The 19542-nt window shown below is 35.7% G+C and overlaps 1 protein-coding gene across 7 annotated transcripts in view; it reads left to right on the forward strand.

Annotated features, from left to right (window-relative positions):
* Window positions 1-9: 9 nt before the first annotated feature.
* Tle4 (TLE family member 4, transcriptional corepressor) overlaps window positions 10-19542 on the forward strand; it is a 136576-nt gene continuing 117043 nt past the window's right edge. For 4 of the 7 annotated variants that reach the window (XM_015492952.2, XM_015492953.2, XM_048806954.1 and 1 more), the window contains exons 1-3: window positions 11-358; window positions 1453-1516; window positions 2649-2693. In XM_015492952.2, the coding sequence (XP_015348438.1) occupies window positions 1496-1516; window positions 2649-2693 (66 nt within the window). In that variant the 5' untranslated portion in view covers window positions 11-358; window positions 1453-1495. Of the gene's footprint in view, window positions 359-1452; window positions 1517-2648; window positions 2694-19542 lie in introns of all 7 variants that reach the window. The other 3 variants (XM_015492954.2, XM_048806953.1, XM_048806957.1) reach the window with 1 other exon arrangement.

The raw sequence follows: 19542 nt of genomic DNA on the forward strand, positions 1-19542 counted from the left end.
GGCGCCCGCCGTTGGCCAGGGAAGGGAGCCCGGCTCAGACCTGACGGGAGCGGGTGGCCGCGCCGCGTTGGGGGCTACCCCGAAACCAGTCCCTGCGGGGCTGAGGGGGCGACCAGAGTGGGCGGGAGGAGACTTTGGATCGTGTTCAGCCTGCCTTTGCAATTAACCCCCACCCCCTGCCAGCGCCGCTCGGAATGTTTTCTCCATCTCTGCTTCGCCTGTGATGTGGGCTAATTAAATATTTTATTGTTGTTCTTTAGGCACCGCATCAGCCTGCTCAACCCTTTAAATTTACAATTTCCGAATCCTGTGATCGGATTAAGGAAGAGTTTCAGTTTTTACAGGCTCAATACCACAGGTAACGATATTGACTTTAGCTGATCCTCCTGTTTGCTTAGCTCTTGTCGTCTACCCCCCACATACACACACAAACACCCTCCTTCCTTTTTTTTTTTGGCCTCCACAAAGGTATTATTATCATTTTTTCCCACTCTGGGCAGAAGGGCATGTCAAGGCCCTTTTTCCTTTAGGCAGGTGTAAAGAAATTAAGCATATCTTTTTTTCTCCCATTGAAAAAAAAAAAAGGAGGCAGAACAATCGAAACTGGGGAGTCTTGGAAAATGCTGAGACAAAACTTTCCATATTGATTTGTTGGAGCCAGGAGAATGGAACGTTGAGAAGATTCTGAGGCCTTTTGACTTCCTTGGTTCTTTATTACTCTAGGCTTGAATCCTTCTTACTTCTTTTTGCTATTCCTCCGAATAGCCAAGAGCAAGTGAGCGATTTCATTACTTTGATGCTGAACAAAATGTTTTCATCTTAGAGGCGATTATTAGACCTAGAGTGCCTTTGAGACATATTTCTTTTGCTGGCTTTTTAATGATGCATAATTCTTATTTCATAAATTCAAGAACTAAAAACAAGTCACTGAACCAGATCAACACTTTGCCCCTGGGTGGTGGTATTCAACTTGTCTGTGTGTTTTGGAGGGAAAAAACAAGACATCATTCATAAGACTCCTTGATTCATATTTTCATTAATCTCTTCGTACAACATTAAAGAAAACTTGTGAAATTTGGGAGGAATTATTTGTGTGTTTATGTGTAGTCATTACTGACATTTATTTCCTTGTTCTTGTTTTATTAACTGAATTTAATGAACATTGAATTCTGGATGAAGTTCCAGAAATAAATTGACTCGAGGGTTTATTTCTTTAAAACTTATTTAAAAAGTCAAAAAGAAAAACCCACATTTGATCCTTACTGAAGGGACATACATGTTCAGGCTGGTTCTAGTCTAACCTTTCTTTCCTCCCTTTCATAATGAGGTGATTTTTAAGATTGTTGATTTGGTGTTTGTAGGTGAGGATTTAGAGGAAAGAATGTGTATTTAGATTTGAAGGATATAAATTAAGTTCTACACTGTACTTAGATTTTCCTATGTCTCAAACAGTCTGAAGCTGGAGTGTGAGAAACTGGCCAGTGAGAAGACTGAGATGCAGCGGCATTATGTCATGGTAAGAAAACTATCACAGATTCAAAGTGTCTAGTAGTTTGGGATACCAAAAAACGAGACTACGTTGAAATTGCTAGAGGCTTCAGGATAGATCACAGTGGCCTTGCCAGTGTAGTTGAGGTTGTGGGAATGTGAACATTAGTAACCTGTAATTCTAGGATGTTAGAACTTGCTTTTGACAACCAGCTTTGATTTGAATTTTCAAAAAGTTCAGTTGCATAGGGTATAATTTTCTGTGCTTTGTTTTTACAAATTGAAACAAAACAAAACAAAACCTCATTTATGTTTTGTTCAGTTGCAAGCAAAATGTTTTTGTTAGTGGTTTTCTTTGTTGTTTTATTGCTCTTGCTCCAAACAATTTTAACCAGTTTTTCTATGTACTTTTATAAAATTTTAATGCTTTATTTTTAAAGTGATGGCTTAGACACTGAAACTATTCTCTAATTTTTGCCTCATTATTTGTTACTATTACGTGTGCATTTTTGTGTATGTTTCAATTTCTGTAGTGTTATATTGGTTTGAAAAGTGTTGATTTGTTCTGCCAGAATTTCTGTTATGCCAGTTACAATACATGTTCAGAAAAATTAGATCTGCTTTTACAAAAGTATCATGAAACATATTTTTAAGATTGTTCCAAAAGGCACCAGAGTGATGCATTAATTCATTTTCTCTCAAGCTTTTTGCTTTGAATGTGTGAATGTGAGCAGTACCCTTAAAATGAGAAACAAGTCTTCAGTAATAGTACCTTTACTAACAATTCAGCGTTTGTACAAGACAAAATTTCTGCTGCACTTAGGAGTTAGTCGTATGGTACTGAATTATCAGATTTTTTTTGATTCATCTGCTTATGATGTATAAAATAATTGCTGCTAAGAATGCTGTGTTTGAACATTATTTTTTTTTAGTTTTGAGTCTCTGTCTTTGAGTCTGTGTCTTAAGGTGGCTTTTAGCTTATTAGGCTAAATATAGTAATTGGGCATCTCTTTGACTTATTGGCATAAGAATTAGAGATCTTTTGGTTACATTAGGCTTTTATGTTTGTTGTTTGTTTTGAACATACTTGGGGCATTTTGAACACGAGGCAGATTATTTGATGAAAGGCACAAATTTAATTGCTTTTCCTTCTTTGACAGTATTATGAAATGTCCTATGGGTTGAATATAGAAATGCACAAACAGGTAAGTTATTATTTCTTTATAACCATTTTAAATGAGTAATACTGATGCACTTTGGAAACAAAATTTTGTTTTGTAGTTTTCTGCACATTGTTGTGGCTACCTGTATTTCAAAAGACTGGGTATTGGAGAAAACATTATTTTTTCACAAGTGGTTCCCCATCTTTCGTCTGCATTAACCTAATTTTAAGCATTTAAAATATCTTTACAAAATCTGAATACAGATTAAACTTTGTTCATTTTCAAGTCTGGATGCTAAATTTTAAAATATATCTTTATCTTTTGAGAGACTTGCTTTATGTATTTTGGTCATTGCAAACATGTCATATAGAAAACCTTTTCTTTGAAAATATTGAAAAGTAAAATTATAAATTATATATAGTCTTCATTGGCTTGGTGTAAAAGAATAGATACAGGGTGAGCAGGGAGGGTCAAAATGAAATCTGTGGAACTACAAAAGAAATTGATGTAAAATCCTTGTATTGGTCCCCTGAGGCTACTTAGTTGGGTCTTACCAGGAACTGTAACCGTTACTTCCAAATTTGTACAGAGTAAATGAGCTTGATAGGAGGATGTGATAATGTTCAACACTGGGTCTTGAAATCTAGCAATTAGTTCAGCCAAAAAAGGATTGGGGTGGGGGGAGTTTATGATTAGTTGAAATCATTGAAATAATGTGACTCAAATAGGCTTTTTTTTTTTTTCTTTTTGCAGGAGAGCAAATGAAAATAAATGGTTTACATTTTCTAGACAAACGATACTCTGTGTGTGTGTGTGTGTGTGTGTGTGTGTGTATGTATGTATATGTATGTATACGTGTCTGTATATGTGTATATCATGTGGGAGTTGTAATTCCTTTAGGAAAGTATTTATTTTTAGTGGTCTGCTAGTGAAACTGCTTCAGGTCTCATTAACCATTTCAGAATAGGTGTGTATATGTTTGCCTGCTGAGAAAAAGACAAGAGAAAAGTTCATGGTCTTTCTTATTTATGGTCAAGGTGATTTTCATTACCTTCTAAGTTTAGAAATGATGAAATGACCATATATCACTTAGTGGATCTTTAAAAGATGACTGATAGACAGTATAGGCAATCATAGTATTTGAAAACAAAAAATTGAGGAAAAAATGTGATATTACTTACACTGGGGACTTTATTTCGGATACTCTTTTACTTTGCTATTTGGTTATGCCAATATTAGCATTATAATATAGTTTTCCAGGTGTTAAATTCTTATTTTGACATCTTTACCATTTTTGTTTAGATTAGTAATATAAATATTTCCTGCTTAAACAAAATCCATTCAAGCTTATGGATGAACTTAGCTCTACTTTACAGGAATAAATTACATGAGAGATATTGTTTGTTAATCATGCATTTAAGGTTTGGATCTTGTACATGTCTTTTTTGTTGGTGATGGTGGTGTTCCTCAGTCCACCCCCTCCTCCCAGGATTAATTAAAGATCAAACCAGACTAATGTCCCTTTATTTCTCCTTCTGTACCTTGTTTACCCTAACCACTTAGTTTTCAGATCCCCTTGTACCACTTTTGTTTCTGAAGAGCACATAGCTTGTATTTCTATATGTATGTATTTCTTTTTGCTATTGGTGGGTTTGTGAGATCCCTTAATTTTACACATTTTATACCTCTATAATTCTGTCATCTTCTTGTCCAGCTGGCCTCAAACGCTATCCATTTAAAATTGAGAAGAGAACATTTTCCCTTTTTTTCTCTTGCTTTTAAATTCAATCATATCAAGAATCCTGAGGGCAGTTTATCACATTATGAAATACAGACAGCCCTGCAAACCACCTACTTATTATATTTTCTTTCTTTCTCCCCTTAAGCACAGAGGCATATCTGTCTTTATTTGTTTTCCTAGGCAGACAGTCTTAGTTCCTCTTAGCCTCTCTTCCAGATGCACTCACTGGATACCCTTGTAATGGAAAGCAGCAATAATGCAGGGAAGTTGCCCTGCGGCATAATTGGGACCGTTCTCAAGATCCGGTTAGGCTTATTCACTTATTAGATTTATGTCTCAAAGGGTTCAAGAGTAGGAGTCCCAGGAGTCCTTGGAAGTACCTTAGTAATTGGTGGCCCTGATATTTGAAACCTTTGTGTATTTTTTTGGTTAACGTTCCTGTTCTTTATGGCTGCAGCCAGCCACAGATTATTTATTTTTAGAGAAAATTTTCACTAAAACAGAAAATGATGGTTGTGATGGAGTCATGACTCTGTGACTTAGCAAATTGATAAAAAGAAAAGTATGAAACAGTGATAAGGGGAGAGGGGCAAACATTCTCCTCCCTCCCCTTTTGGTGTGATGCTCATCATCAGTCACCCTGTGTTGATTCTGATAGAGAACTATAAAGTGAAACCTATGGGGAATTTGTCATTCTGAAATGAAAGCTAATGTAATTAGTACCAATTAAAGTACATTTAGTAAATTGGATTTAATCTTAATTAAGCCTGCATAATGTTGCCAATTTTTAACAATTATGTTTGAGAACATAATTAATTTAAATTTTGGTAACTGAGTAAATAGCATTAGTCTGGTAGAATTAGTGGATTTTTTTCTTTTTAAAGGGGAATTCAGTGACATGACATGGAATTGGAGCATAAAATATGAATCTAATTTCTGGTAATCTTTAGTAGGATTGATAGAACTGAACAGATGAATCTGGAAAGCAACCAGAAAAGTTAGGGTGAAGTATTCTAAGCTATAATTGGAATTAATGCTTCACCACTGTCTTAAGTTCTATTTTGAAAATGAAGATGATAAATAGTACATGGTTAAAATGGCATGTTTCATTATGATGTCTTCAAAATGGAATTTTTAAAAAGTGAAAGAACATTGGCTTTTATTCCTTAAGGATTTCCCTTAAGTGTGGGGTTTTGTTTTTTGTTTTGGATGAGACAGGGTTTAGTTGTTACTACCTCTTGCTGATTGTTCTTTATAAATATAGTGTGGCTTCTAAATGGGTCAGCCACTATGGACAGATCAGAGTGATGCATGCACTTGATACATTACTAAATGCTGATTGTTTGCATCCTTCACCTGTAATTAAAAGACGTCCTCCCCAGTGGAATCTGACAGCAGTGGTTACCACTCTAAAAAGTGAATATTGGATATAGATTAGGAGCAATGGGTATGTGAATTCAACTTATGGAAATTAAACAGATGACCATGCCATATTTGAGAATGAGAGTATCTCCGGTTTTCTGTAGTCTGAGGTCTCTTTGCTTCTAAGTTTTTATTATGTTTAGTATATGAATTTTAGAAATCATTAGAAAATTTTAGAAATCTGTAACACTTAGAATCTAAAAGTGAGTGCTACACATTTATATATAAATATATATTTATGTGTATGTAGTCTGTGTGTTTGTGTGTATTATTTATTTAAAATCAAAGCAGGAAAACTCCTGTTTCACTCCAGGCCATGTAAATTTTATTACAAGACGGGCCACAACCATTTGAGTGCTGCTAAAATATTAATTGAATAGAAATGAAAGGGCCTTGCCAGCTGATAGGATATCATAATCATAGCCTCTTTGGTTGATGGTAAATGATGATAAATGACATTAGGAACCTTTTAGCAAACTGTAATAACTACAAGGAGGGAAGCAGTATGGATTTGCATTATATCTGATACCCTCTAGTACCAAGTGGATTGCCAATACTGCTTGTTTAGCATTTTCTAAGGGCAATAGGATATTGATTTCTGACTTACAAGGAACAGCTCTATTTTCACCATTGAAAAGTATTGCAGGTTGTTAAGAAGAAATTGACTTGAAGAGGCCGACTGCTGCCCATCATGGAGCAAATAAAGCAAAACTGCCGAAGCATGGTGGAGCAGCGAGACGGGCCCTCAGCAATTTGTTGCTATTAATTTACCATGCTCGACAGCAAATCAATCGGCATCTACTTCATCTGCTGGAGAAAATGCTGTCCAGGGCAGATAAAAGGCTCGGCATGGTACAGAGAATAGACTGGATTGGCCAAAAGGAGGCTGCAGATAATGTGTAAATAAGTGAAATCAAGGCCACTGTTGCAGAGGAAGCTGTTGTTAATTAGGTTGGTGCTTTTTAGTGAACTATTTTAGAAAGCAGCTGAGGATTTGGAAAATAAGAGACTTATTGAGGTTTAAGTAATATATGACTGGCATGACATTCTAGCCTTGAGTGTACTTGATTCTAGGATGCAGTAAATTTATTTGGGGGCAGTGCTTGCAGTGGAAGTCAATTCATTTAAAGTTTGATTTAGACCAGATTTTTCCTTAAGATAATTTTTTTGAGGGGAGCATTACCAACTTCTTGCACATGTCTTGTCTTGGAAGAGTACACGGAAAAGCAGGTGTTAAGAGTATACAGGCAAAAACGGTTTTTTACATGGTGATTTTCTTTTCAGAAATGGATGTGTTTGAATTCTTGTATATTAATGAAAGGGAACTATTATCAAATGTGGATTCTTCTACTGAAAGTAACCCACAAACCAGTGAAAGTTTTGCTATCTTAATTTTGCTTTGTTGTATAAACGGAATAATCTAGAGGGGCTGAACAGTGGTGGATACCACTGGATTGCACAAATCTCAAAAAGATAAGTGAAATTTTGATGAATGTATAGATTCTATAAAAAGTTAGAAGCTGAGTTTGTGTGTTTGATATGGGTTTTTTTTTTTGTTTTTTTTTTTTGTTTTAAGATTTAAAGTCACCAGTCAAAACACTACTTATCCTCTAATAATATTCCACAATTAATATTAAACAAATGGAGGTTTTCGGTGGTATTTTTTCCCTCTTACCTCTCATTTGGTTATTTTAGGTTAGGGGACAAACTTCACTTTCTTCACTAGATGTATGTGGATTTTAAATAATATCTGTCCCCAAACTGTCACAGGGTCTAGCATTAGGTGGTAGCTCTCGGCAAGACCCAGTGAGCTGTCTTATTAGTTGTCACAGGCCCTGAAAGAGAAGCAGATTGAGAGGAGGAAATGCAACCTACCAGAGTGTGTATATATGTTAATGGGAAGTATTTTCTGAGTACTGTGTATTTCCCCTTTTCACATATTAGATTCTTAATGTCTTTCTTAGGGGTATTATAGGAGAATATCTGTCGATTTTTAACTTAAAGCAGTGATTATTGAGTAGAATTAGAGTTTTCTTCCAGTGGAAGGGAACATTTGTTATATATCTGGCATGTGCTCGCCATGGATCTGGACATAGTGCCAAAATTCTTTCTTTTACTTCTTACAGTGACCCTAAGAAAGGGATTATGTCCCATCAAAAGGTGATTAAACAGGGTCAGATTTGTAAAAGGTGATGTAGTTAATGGGTAGTAGATTTAGGACTCCGATGAATTTACCTGGGAGGTTGTCTCTTGGGAGATGTCACCCATGAAGTATAAATTTAGACCCCAACTCGTTCCTGGAATGAGGAAGCCCTGGGGGGCTGGGATAACCTCTCAGTTTATCCTTGAGCCCCAGAATTTGGGGCTTATACCCAGCACCCCTGAGTGAGGGGGATTTTCTGTAAGGCCTGGAGTCTAGGACTAGAAGGCTGCTCTCAGTGGTTGAAAGGGGAGGGTGGCTTTTACTCTTTCCCACATGTGGGCTAAGAGGGCTGCTTACTTATCAAAACAATTTGTTTCCTCCCTAGGCAACCTATTTCTCATTTGTTTACAAACTGTTCTTCTATTTAACTTTTATCTTTTCCTTGTGGTTTCTAAGACTATGCCTAAAGACAAGGGGCTGTTTGTTAATCATCATCTTGTGGGTTTTGAAAGGAGAAGCTGGGAGGGGAAAATGTGATGTTTTGTGGCCTCTTTGTAGTTCAGAAAGAAGTTCATAGATGCAGGAAATCACAACTCAAACTTTTAAATGAAGGCAGATGTTTTGCTTGTAATGTCAAAAGAATTTCTTTGCAGCATTTAAACAAGGAATATTTCCTTCTAACGCCCCTCAATCCCTGCTACATATTATTTATCATTTTGATAGGTAAGTTCTTTGTATCTTAGTAGGTAATATTGCTCTGAGTAGTTTGGACTGATGGACTAAAGACAGAGCTGCATCTTTAGGAAATGTTTCTGTAGCCTTGAGGAAGGTAATAGTACAGGACCATTATTTTTCATGTTTTTTCATTTACTCTTTCCTAGAATTTTACTTTTTTTCTCTCTTTGCACTATGTACCAAGTCAAGGAAGCCAGTTGGGAATTTAGTGTTAGAAATGTGCATTTGGAAGTTATTTGTGCCTTTTTTTTTTAAATACTTTTTAGTTGTTGATAATCCTTTATTTTATTTACTTATTTATATGTGGTGTTGAGAATCTAACCCAGTGCCTCACACATGCTAGGCAAGCACTTTACTGAAGAGCTATGACTCTAGCCCCTATTTGTTTTTAATGAGGAAATTTTTAATGTCTTTGATGTTACTTGATAATCTGGTTTGTCATTTCTGGACAGCAATAGAGTTATTTAGTGGCTTGAAAGAGAGTGAAAGACATGTGATTTCTAGAACATACTTTCCTCGATTCTTTCCCACACTGTTGAAACAAATTGCAGTTATCTGGCAGTGGTGACTTAATCTAGTGGTCTTAAAAAAGGTAAGTTATTGTTGCAATCTGTGAGAAGCAGCAGGCTATATATTTAAGCATAGGCAACTGAGTACTCTGATAATGACAGTTTGCAAGGTTTATGATTTGTCTGAAGTAAGTACACTGTAAACAGTTTACAAAATTATTACGTTGTGGGGGAAGGGCCTCAGAAGTTTAAGTCAAAGTGAAAGTTAGAGCTGTTCTGATTTTGCTGTATTAACAATGGTCAGTGGTAGTTGCTTTCTTTCTGTAAAGGGGAATAGCTGGCATTTGTCACTACAAATCTATATATCCTCTCTGTTTTCATTGGAATTGACCCAGTGTTGGTGCCAGGCACTTGCCATCTCTGTATCAGTGAGCCAAAACTTAACCTCAAAAAGGTGCAGTATGTAACCTTTCCTCTGTCCAGGGACATAAACAGACAAGGTGTGGATTTTCTTAGCTGGCTCATCAAAGAATAATACTCCAGTACATGTATGAGGTACTCTGTCCTCTGGTGAGTAATATTATCTTGTCATCCTTTTTGAAGATTTTGCTCACATACACTTCAAAATTTATACTGTGGGGAGAGCATCGTCTACATTTCACAGAATGAAAGGATAACTTCTTCTCTTGTGGATACCAGATTATTTCTCTGACCTGGACTGATTGTGGTGCACTTGAATCTGCAGAGCCCTGTTTTTTGCAGCAACCTAGGCAAAAGAGCTGTCAGGGGAAGGAAGAAGGATATTGGCTTTCTGATTTCTTAGCAGACTTGTTTTTCTTTATTGTAATCAAGTTTCATTTGTTATTGTTTTTTTAACTGCATTCTGCTTCTGAAGGTTTGTGGATTCTCTTAGTTACAGAATTTGGAAAGGCAAGGAAATATAACTAGGAAGAATAGGGATAGTAGAAATTATAAGCATGAGTACTCTGTAACACCCTTTCTTTACAGAGAGCTTAAAGTATTTTATATGTTCTCCTTAATCTTCTTGATGTTCCTGTAAAGCAGGTAGCAAGCGTGGATCCATGTATTTATTTAAATAGCTTCTGTCAGTGAAGTACCTGACAGTTTGCCAAGCAGTGTCATTCCACTGGCCTCCTTTAACAGATGACACTGAGGCTTAAGGGCTTAAGAGACTAGCCACAGTGTCACGGTCAGGGAGGATCAGCATGTGGGCGGGGATACCACAGTTCACTTAGGTTGGTGAATATGCCGGAGGTCACATAGTGAGAGTCACTGACAGAAGAGGAAATAGTAGATTTCTTGTGTTCCCTTCCAGAGCTTCCTTCACTGACTGTGGCTGTGTTCAAACAGCAGACAATGCACTTGTTTCTGTGATGCTCTTAGCTTTCTGCAACATGAGGAGCATGGTAATGCTACTGGCAGTCCAAGGGTATTACACTATCATCTCTAGTGAGAGATCTGATCTGTGTGTTTGTGTTTGAAGTACAGCTCCTCCCTCTACTTCACTCTACCCTCCAGTGCCAGTGCCCTGTCCAAAAGGAGTCTGGGATCTGCAAATTGAAATATAAAGCCAAGTTCCACTTTTAGCAAAGCATTTAATAAAACTGTCTGCTCCCTCATTCCTAAAATGTACTACTCAAACATACTATTCTAGATATATACTAATTTATTATTGCCTGTCTCCCCTCTCCAGCTAGAATGGAGCGTCATAAGAAAGAGGGGTTTTTATTATTGTTTTTGGCTTTACTGGTGCTGAAAACTGTCACAAAGTTAGGTCTTGGCACTCATGAAATATTTGGTGAATAAGGGAATATTTGGATTCATGCAGAGCGAGGCAAAAAAATCTGTGATTTAATGTTTTCAAGGTTGTATTGAAGTTGCAGGATAGAAAACCAGTGCTAAACCTTTAAGTATACTGAGGCATGTGTTACCTACTGGGTAAATTTGTGGAAAATGACATGGGAAAATAGGAAGTAAAAGCAACTGAACTTGGGTATCTTTCAGGAATGAGTTAGGATAGTTAAAGTAGAATATATATATATTTTGGCATGCTGAGTCTGCCTTTTTAAAGATAAAAATATAAATCTTTCCTAACTGAGTTTAATAAATTCAGTTTGAACATCATTTTTATCACTAGTCAGAATTCTGAAGAATTCTTTGCTATTAATAGGTCTGTGTACATGTAGTTTGAAAGATTGTGGGGAGATTTTGATCTTAACTATACTGTGGTGTGTTTAGCTAACTTCCAAATCAGTAAAATGCAAGCTTCTAGTTCTTTTAAAGGGACAAGGAACTTTGAAGATACCATAGCTTTTTCATTAGTAGAGATGGCCTTGTGTTGTTGAAGAAAGTCATAATATTAAGCAGTTTTAGAGAGCTTATTGTGCAGGTAATAGTTTACTTATTCTCACAACATGATTATGAAATTATAGCATTGTTATTATTTATTTCCATTTTACATATGAGGAGGCTGAGGTACAGAGAGCTTAAATAACTTGTTTTGAGATCAGTCAGTTAAATAGATCCTGGATTTGATTCAAGGTCAGAATGCTGGTGTGATAAATGCACCTGCCTAATTCCAAATTCTGTTTGTAATACTATACTGCCTTCCCCGAAGTACTTGACCAAGTAAGGAGCCTCAGATTATAATTCTGGCCTTGCTAATAACCAGTGACATGAGATGAAAAGCACCTTAACTTATCTGGGCCTTACTTTTCATAGCTTAAAATTTGAGTATCAGTGAATGCTTATTGCTTTTAGACTATTTTGATCTAACATGATAGTGAACCAGAATTAAGACTTGTCCTTTCTTTTTAGTCTCAGAAAGTTTCTTTTACAACTTTGAGATTTTTAAATCCATAATTGCATAATGGAGCTAGAAGTAGAAATGTATATTTATTAAGAAATTTTTATTTTAAGAAAGTACTTTCATATTCACTTTTCACTTATGCTTCAATAATGTCAGTAAAGCATCCCTATCTTATGAATCAATAAAATGAGACTCAGATATTATGTGACAAAAGTTCCACAGTTAATTAGTAGATGATTCAGAATTCACCAGTTCTTTTAGGGCCGGTATTCAGGCTAAATAAAGTTGATGCAGAACTAGAGAGGTTATTGTAAAACATGTAATATAAATATATCCAAGATAAATTGTAATAACAGTGCTTTCTTTAAAGTGACCAGTTTATGTACTTTGTCGTGTATTATATAGCTTTTGAAATTGTATGTTATAATGTGATGCAATAGTTTTCTTCTAAAGATGTGTGTGCAGAGGGAATATGTAGTCGTTTATTACCTGTTGTGTAATTAGCCCCTGGGATTAGTTATCCTTCCGGAATTCAATGTAGGTAGATGTCAGTTTCTCTAGCTAGGGTTTACCTCATGACACTTAGGATATCTGTATGCTTGAAATGGGCTTGACATCTCAAATCCTCAGGGCTTTCTTGCCTTGTCCCACTAGTAATTCTTAGAGAAGGTCTAGACTTCAACTTAGTTTATAATGAGTTTGTCATAAACAAGATTAAACATCTTGACCTTACTTATCAAGACCTGAAGAAATCTATTCTTTCCATGAAGTAGAAGCTCCAAAAAGGAAGAATGTGTTTTATTCATTGCTGTACCCCTAGTACCTGGAACATATTAGAGGGAATGAATGAATGAAGAAAAGTTAAAGGAATGATTGTTGTTTTCATTTTATTGTATATTCTACAGTATCCATAATTCTTGAGTGTCAGTTACCTCTATATAAGTTTTCTTTGGGAAGACTCTTAGGGAGGACTTGACTTTATTATGACCAGGAAGACTAGATGGGGTATTCACAGGTTGGAAGATCTTATCCCAGTTCTGCCACAGGCCCTTGAACTGGTGATTAGCCATTTTAAAATATAGGTTTATATTCATTGCCAATGACTTATTTCTAAGGTAACTTTCAACTCTCTCATATGATTTTAAAATGATCAGTTTTAACAAAAGATCTATCCCTAATTTCATTGTTTGGCACGAGAGACATGCCATTTCAGCAAGTTAAGGTTTAATATTATGTTATTTAAGAGAAAGTGTAATTTTTTTTTTTTTCTGTTTAGGTAGAACATCACTTTGAGCAGTTTTAGACTTTTACACAGCTAAAATTGTCTTAATGTTACTAATGTTTAACATCCTAGAACTATCTGCTGTGGTGTCTTTGGTTGTCCATTTGTTGAAGTTACAGCCACATCTTCCCAGTTTTTTTCTAGGGTGAGAGCTTATTAGAAACTCTGTATAGTTACAAATTTTCCATGTGTATATCTTGGGTTAATATTAGTGATATTAATAACTGTTAAGATCTAATGAGTTACTAGCAGGTACCAGGTGATAACATGGAATGTTTTAGATATATTAATTTCTTTAGTTTATAACCTTTTTGAGGAAGGCATCTGATTATCCATTTGTTGAAGTTAACAGCCACATCTTTAGGGCTGTGATCATCAGATAAACACTAGTAGAATGTGTGGTAAAATATGAACTGATGAGTCTACTAATCTAGAGCACTTGTTTACCCAAATAAAATAAAATCATATCCAAATGAGACCATTGTAACATTGAAGTTTCATTGTGTACAGAGCGCATCAACAGACTATCTAGATATATTTAAAAAACAAAGACAAAACATACCATATTAAAGTGATCATGATGTAGGAATTCCAGTGGTTCAGAACTAGGACTCCGAAGCCAGACCAGCAAGGATGGGGAAGAACTTGGTTTCAGTTATGACAGGGTGCTGTGCCTACGGAGGAGGAAGGAGTGAAAGAAGGAAGAGGAATGAATGAATGAAAATTTGTTGCACCTTTGACCTTCATATCATGGCTTTCTTTTCATCTCTTCTGCAAGATCTGTGCTCTTGCTAAGAACTTTAAGGATTTTTTTCAACATGACCTCTGAACTTACATTCTATACCCAGAGCATAACATATTTTTCCAGGAAGTTCTTTGTGGGCAGTGGTTGTAGGAACTGTTCATTTAAGGAAGGCATTCGATTCTTGTATGAGTGCATGAGTTTTGCTTGATTATGATCACAAAATGATTGTGAATCATTTTGCTTGATTATCATCATTACCTTTATATTGATTTAATGAAGTTTGTAAATGATTTTAATTTTTACTTTTTGCTCTTTATAGGATTTTTACAAATAAAGATAGGGACAGAATCCTCTAAATTATTCATCACCCAGTGAAACTGTGCCTTAGTCGATCTTTTCTTTCTCTTGTTTTTGGTTTTGCCAACAACTCTAGATAGGTTAGTGTTAAGAAATTTCAAGTAAACATGAGGCTGAGTCTATAAATGTCTTGAAAAACTACTGTGTTTCAAACAAAATCATGAATTCTCTTGCTCATTATGTCCCTGATGAGCTAAACACCAAAATTACAATAGATGCTTTAGTCATTGTGAATTATTTGTGTATGGCTAATTTTCTTCTTTTTTTTTCCCCCTAATGTGAGGCATACTCTGTATTTTAAAACTTCATCCTTTTAGATACTTGTCTTAAGCTGCTGTAGCTGAGTGAGAACAGCAGTGATAGTAAGGAATGTTAAGTAAACATGAAATTATAACGGCCATAGAGTGTATTTTGGTAAACCAAAATATTGTTTGGTGGCATAAAGCCACATATCCAGTCCAAAAAAGAAAACATGCAGAAATGTGGTTTTACTGTCTGTCATTCAGTCTGTTTCAACTGTCAGAAACATAAGTTGCTTTATAGGGTGTTTTTTTTTCAAGTCTGACCGCAGCTTTTAATTTCCTTCATTCTACCCACACCTTCTACCAATACCCTCATGTATCTAGTGCTAGTTTATGGACGATTTGAATGTAATGACATAATCATCAACAAGCAAAAGGGTCAGAGCGTGTGGCAAAAGTATCCTTCCCTGGAAACTAATTATGAGTTCTGCGCATTTGGAAACTTTTACAATCATGACACAACAATTGTCTTTGTTCTTGGACTTCTCAGTTTAAGTTATATTGAGGGCTTTAAAGGTGTTTTTTAAGTACTTTTTCTCAAAAAAGTGACATTTAAGAAAATTAATAATTTAAAGACATTTTAGAAAGCAAAAGAAAAGGAATCACCCATGGTTCTGCCACTCTATACTAAATGCTGACCACGCAAAGGCCAAAGGCAGAAGCTTCGCTGTGTCTCCATCATTGAGTGCTGTGGCTGGTGGAGATAATGCCCCCCTCATCAGAAGAAGTACTGGTCAAGATTAAAAGGAATAATGCATAAATATCATGTTTTTATTTCTTTTTAAATAATAAAAAAGATGAAAACATAGACTTTCAAATTGTTTCAGGTATTTTGATAATCATGGCTTCTTCAGTTCTTTATGGACAACACATTCCTTCTAAATATTTTTTTAGGAGCCAGTCCTAAGTCAATCAGTAACTTGTTTTGGGGAAATTATTTTAACTTTTCTGAGTCTCATTTCCTCATCTATAAAAGCAGCATGGGTAGGACTGGATTAATGCTTTTTATAAAATGATGGTTCCACGGCCCCATAACGGGGGACTTGGGCATTGGAATTTTTCTAAAAGGTTCAGAGTGATTCTGATGCACAGCAGGGTTGAGTATTAGTGAACCTGAGCAGTTTTTCTGAAAATTTAATAAATATACAAATATTTGTAGGAAATTTATTAAATGCAAGTTAAAGCAAAACTCAGTTTATTTTTCTACATTATTTATTGGTCCATTGTAGTTCTACATGTTGATGAAATTTGTTTTACATGTGTGTACATGTACACAGTACAATAATATAATTTGGCCAATATCACTTCCCAGTACTTCTCCCTTCCTTTTCCACCTCCCACCCTTTGGTCCCTTTCTTCTACTGATCTCTCTGTTAGGAGATCCACCCCTACCTTTGTTTTCCTTTTTCCTTTCTAGCTTCCACATAAGAGAGAAAAAAGACTGTAAGTTTCTGAATTTGACTTTTATTTTGCTTAACATGATGATCTCTAGTTTCATTCATTTTCCTGCAAATGCCATAATTTCATTTTTCTTTAGGGCTGAATAAAATTGCATTGTGTATATAAATATATATTTTTAATAGTAACAGGGATTGAACCTAGGGGTGTTTAACCACTAAGCCACATCCCCAGCCCATTTTTATGTTGAGATAGGGCTTCCTTAAGTTGTTCAGGTCCTCACTAAATTGCTAAGGCTAGCTTTTAACTTGCAATCCTCCTGCTTCAGCCTCCAGAACCACTGGCATTACAGGTGGGCACCAGCTACACCCAGCAATATGCCACATTTTTTTTATCCATTCATCCATTGTTGGACACCTAGGCTGGTTCCATAGCTTGGCTATTGTAAATTGTGTTGCTGTAAACAAGGGGTATACATGTATCACTGCAGTAAGTATTTATCTTTAATTCTTCAGGATAAATACCAAGGAGTTATATAGCTGGATCATATGGTGGTTCCTTGCCTAGTATTTTCTTTTTCTGAGTGGGTACCGGGTGATTGAACTCGGGGGCACTTGACCATTGAGCCACATCCCCAGACCTATTGTATTTTATTTAGAGACAGGGTCTCACTGAGTTGTTTTTGCAGAGGCTGGCTTTGAACTTGCTGACCTCCTGCCTCAGCCTCCTGAGTCCCTGGGATTATAGGCATGTGCCACCAAGCCTGGCCCTCACCTAGTCTTTTGAGGAGCCTCATAACTGATTTCCATAGTAGTTGTACTAATTTAATTTACATTCCTACCAACAATGTGAAAGTGTGCCTTTTTCTCCACATTCTCTCCCATATTTTTTATTATATATTCAAAAATTAATTTTATTGAAAAGAATACTGTGATCTCAAATAGGGAATATAAAGTATAACTCAGCCAAGGTTCAAAATTATATACACGCTAAACATGTTTTTATTTATTTATTTTAATCTAAACAGATTTTTAAAAAAGCATTTGACAAAAGTAAGCAACAATTCTTGAATGTGTTTTGTGCCTGGTGGATGGGCCTGAGCCACAGGGCCTTCTGGAATAAAAAGACCCGATCCCAGTGGGGGTGTTATTCCATGAAGGTGAACCCATTGCATATTATCCCAGAACTGAGGGTACAGAGGCTCAGAGTGGACCAGTTACATTCTCAAAGACCATCGCTGGTCTTTGGCACCACTAGTATTCAAATGGTTTTTGTTTGTTTCTAAAGCCTGTCTTTTTCGCGTGACATTTTATCTGGATTTTTTTTATTATGTATATTCTTTTTTTTTTATTTATTTTTTATTTTTTTAAAATTTTTTATTGTTGGTTGTTCAAAACATTACAAATTTCTTGACATATCATATTCCACACTTTGTTTCAAGTGGGTTATGAACTCCCACCTTCACCCCATACACAGATTGCAGAATCACATCAGTTACACATCCATTGATTTACATATATTATTTATATTCTTGATGACTGTCATTCTGACTGGTATGAGGTGAAATCTCAGGGTAGTTTAGATTTGTTTTCCTAATTGCTAATGAGGTTGAACAATTTTTTATGCATTTGCTGGCCATTTGTATTTCTTTTGATAATCTTCTGTTTAGTTCATTTTCCTATTTGTTGGGTTATTTTATTTTTTTGGTATAGTTTTTTTTTAAAAAAATATTTTTGTTTTACTTGTAGTTGGACACAATACCTTTATTTTTATTTTATTTTATTTTTTTTATGTGGTGCTGAGGATCGAACCAAGTGCCCCACACATGCTAGGCAAGTGCTCTCCTGCTGAGCCCAAACCCCAGCCCCTTGGTGTAGTTTATTATGCTTTCTATATATTCTGAATTTTTTTTTTAAACTAGGGATTGAACCCAGGGACACACAACCACTGAGCTACATCCCCACCCCATTTTTATTATTTTTTAAATTTTGAGACAGGGTCTGACTATGTTGCTTAGGGCTTTGCTAACTTGCTGAGGCTGGCTTTGAACTTGCAGTTGTACCAGCACCATTTGTTAAAAAGGCTGTCTTTTCTCCAATGTGTGTTTTTTGGCACCTTTGTCAAGAATCATATGACTGTGTGGGTTTGTCTCTGTCTTCTGTATCATAAAAATTCCCACTTTAGAAGTATATTATGTTGTGAAAGAAGCTCAGACTAATGTCTTAAACTGTGACATTTACCATATCATTCTCTTAACCCTGTCATTTTTTGGTTTTTAGAAATAAGGAAATATTTATAGTTTGTGGTCCTTTATTTTTGTTTGCTGCAGCACAGCCCTTCAGACTAGCAGATGGTGCTGACCTAGTGGGAAACTGAAATGGGATTATCTGAAGAATTAATTTCCAGGCTTTCATTCACCCACTTGATAGTTTTATAACTGATTATTTAACTTTTCTAAATTAGCCAGGGAGGAGACGAAGGAATGCCCTTTTCATAGGATTGTGTTGGAGAATTTTGTTTCCTAGAGGGAACTTACCTATCATCTAGAGTCTAAGGTAGTAAGAAATCATAGATTTGAGATTTAGGAGTGCTGCATTGGAGTTGTACTATACTCAGAATGTAGTTGGTGGACTGGTGCATCTCTGTGAACTATTGCTTATAAATGGTGATGAGATAAGAGCTTGTAGCATAATATAAATGAATACATTACATCCTTCATGGACAGTGTCCTTTATAAAACAAAATTTAGGAAACCTACCTAGCCAAACCTAGCAGTTGTTGATTTATGTCCTGGCAGAGGCCCATTTTCTTCTTGCTGTTTGGTAACAGTTTGGGGCATGGCAACTTTCTGTATCACTGTTTTAAAATTTGTAATCAATCAAAAAGCTTATTAGGATTACTTACAAATTAGGAATTGACTAAAGTTCATAACATACAGTGTAACCTCAAAAATAATAATTTAAAAAGCAAAGTGATATGGCATGTTGCAGCGTACTTAAGGCAGTTGACAGGGATTCACAGGTTGGAAGCTGAAAGAAGCACTGCGCTTGGTACTTTGGTTAATGTAAAATCCATTTAAGTTCTTCTTAAAGCAATTCTAAATTCTCAGAAAATTTTTGTCTTTCTTCTTTTTCTTTTTGTTTTTTTCACCATCTGCTGAATGGGAAGAATATATTTCAGTAAGTCTCACAGAAGTTTTATTCTGTAGTCTTTAATTTCAGGATCATAATATATGTATTATCAGAGAAGCTTAAAAATTAAGCCTGAATTACCTCCTTCCCCCAGCCTGCTGATATTCTTTACTCTTTACTCCTATATATAAATTTTATTGTATCCAGAGCAAGTATCTGTATACCAAGAAAAGAGGAAGAGAGATCTTTGCCAGTAGCAAAACATAAATACCAAGAATGTCTTTTCTGGGTCACAG

The sequence above is a fragment of the Marmota marmota genome, unplaced genomic scaffold (assembly GCF_001458135.2).
Source record: "Marmota marmota marmota unplaced genomic scaffold, marMar, whole genome shotgun sequence".
Classification (NCBI taxonomy): Eukaryota; Metazoa; Chordata; class Mammalia; order Rodentia; family Sciuridae; genus Marmota; species Marmota marmota.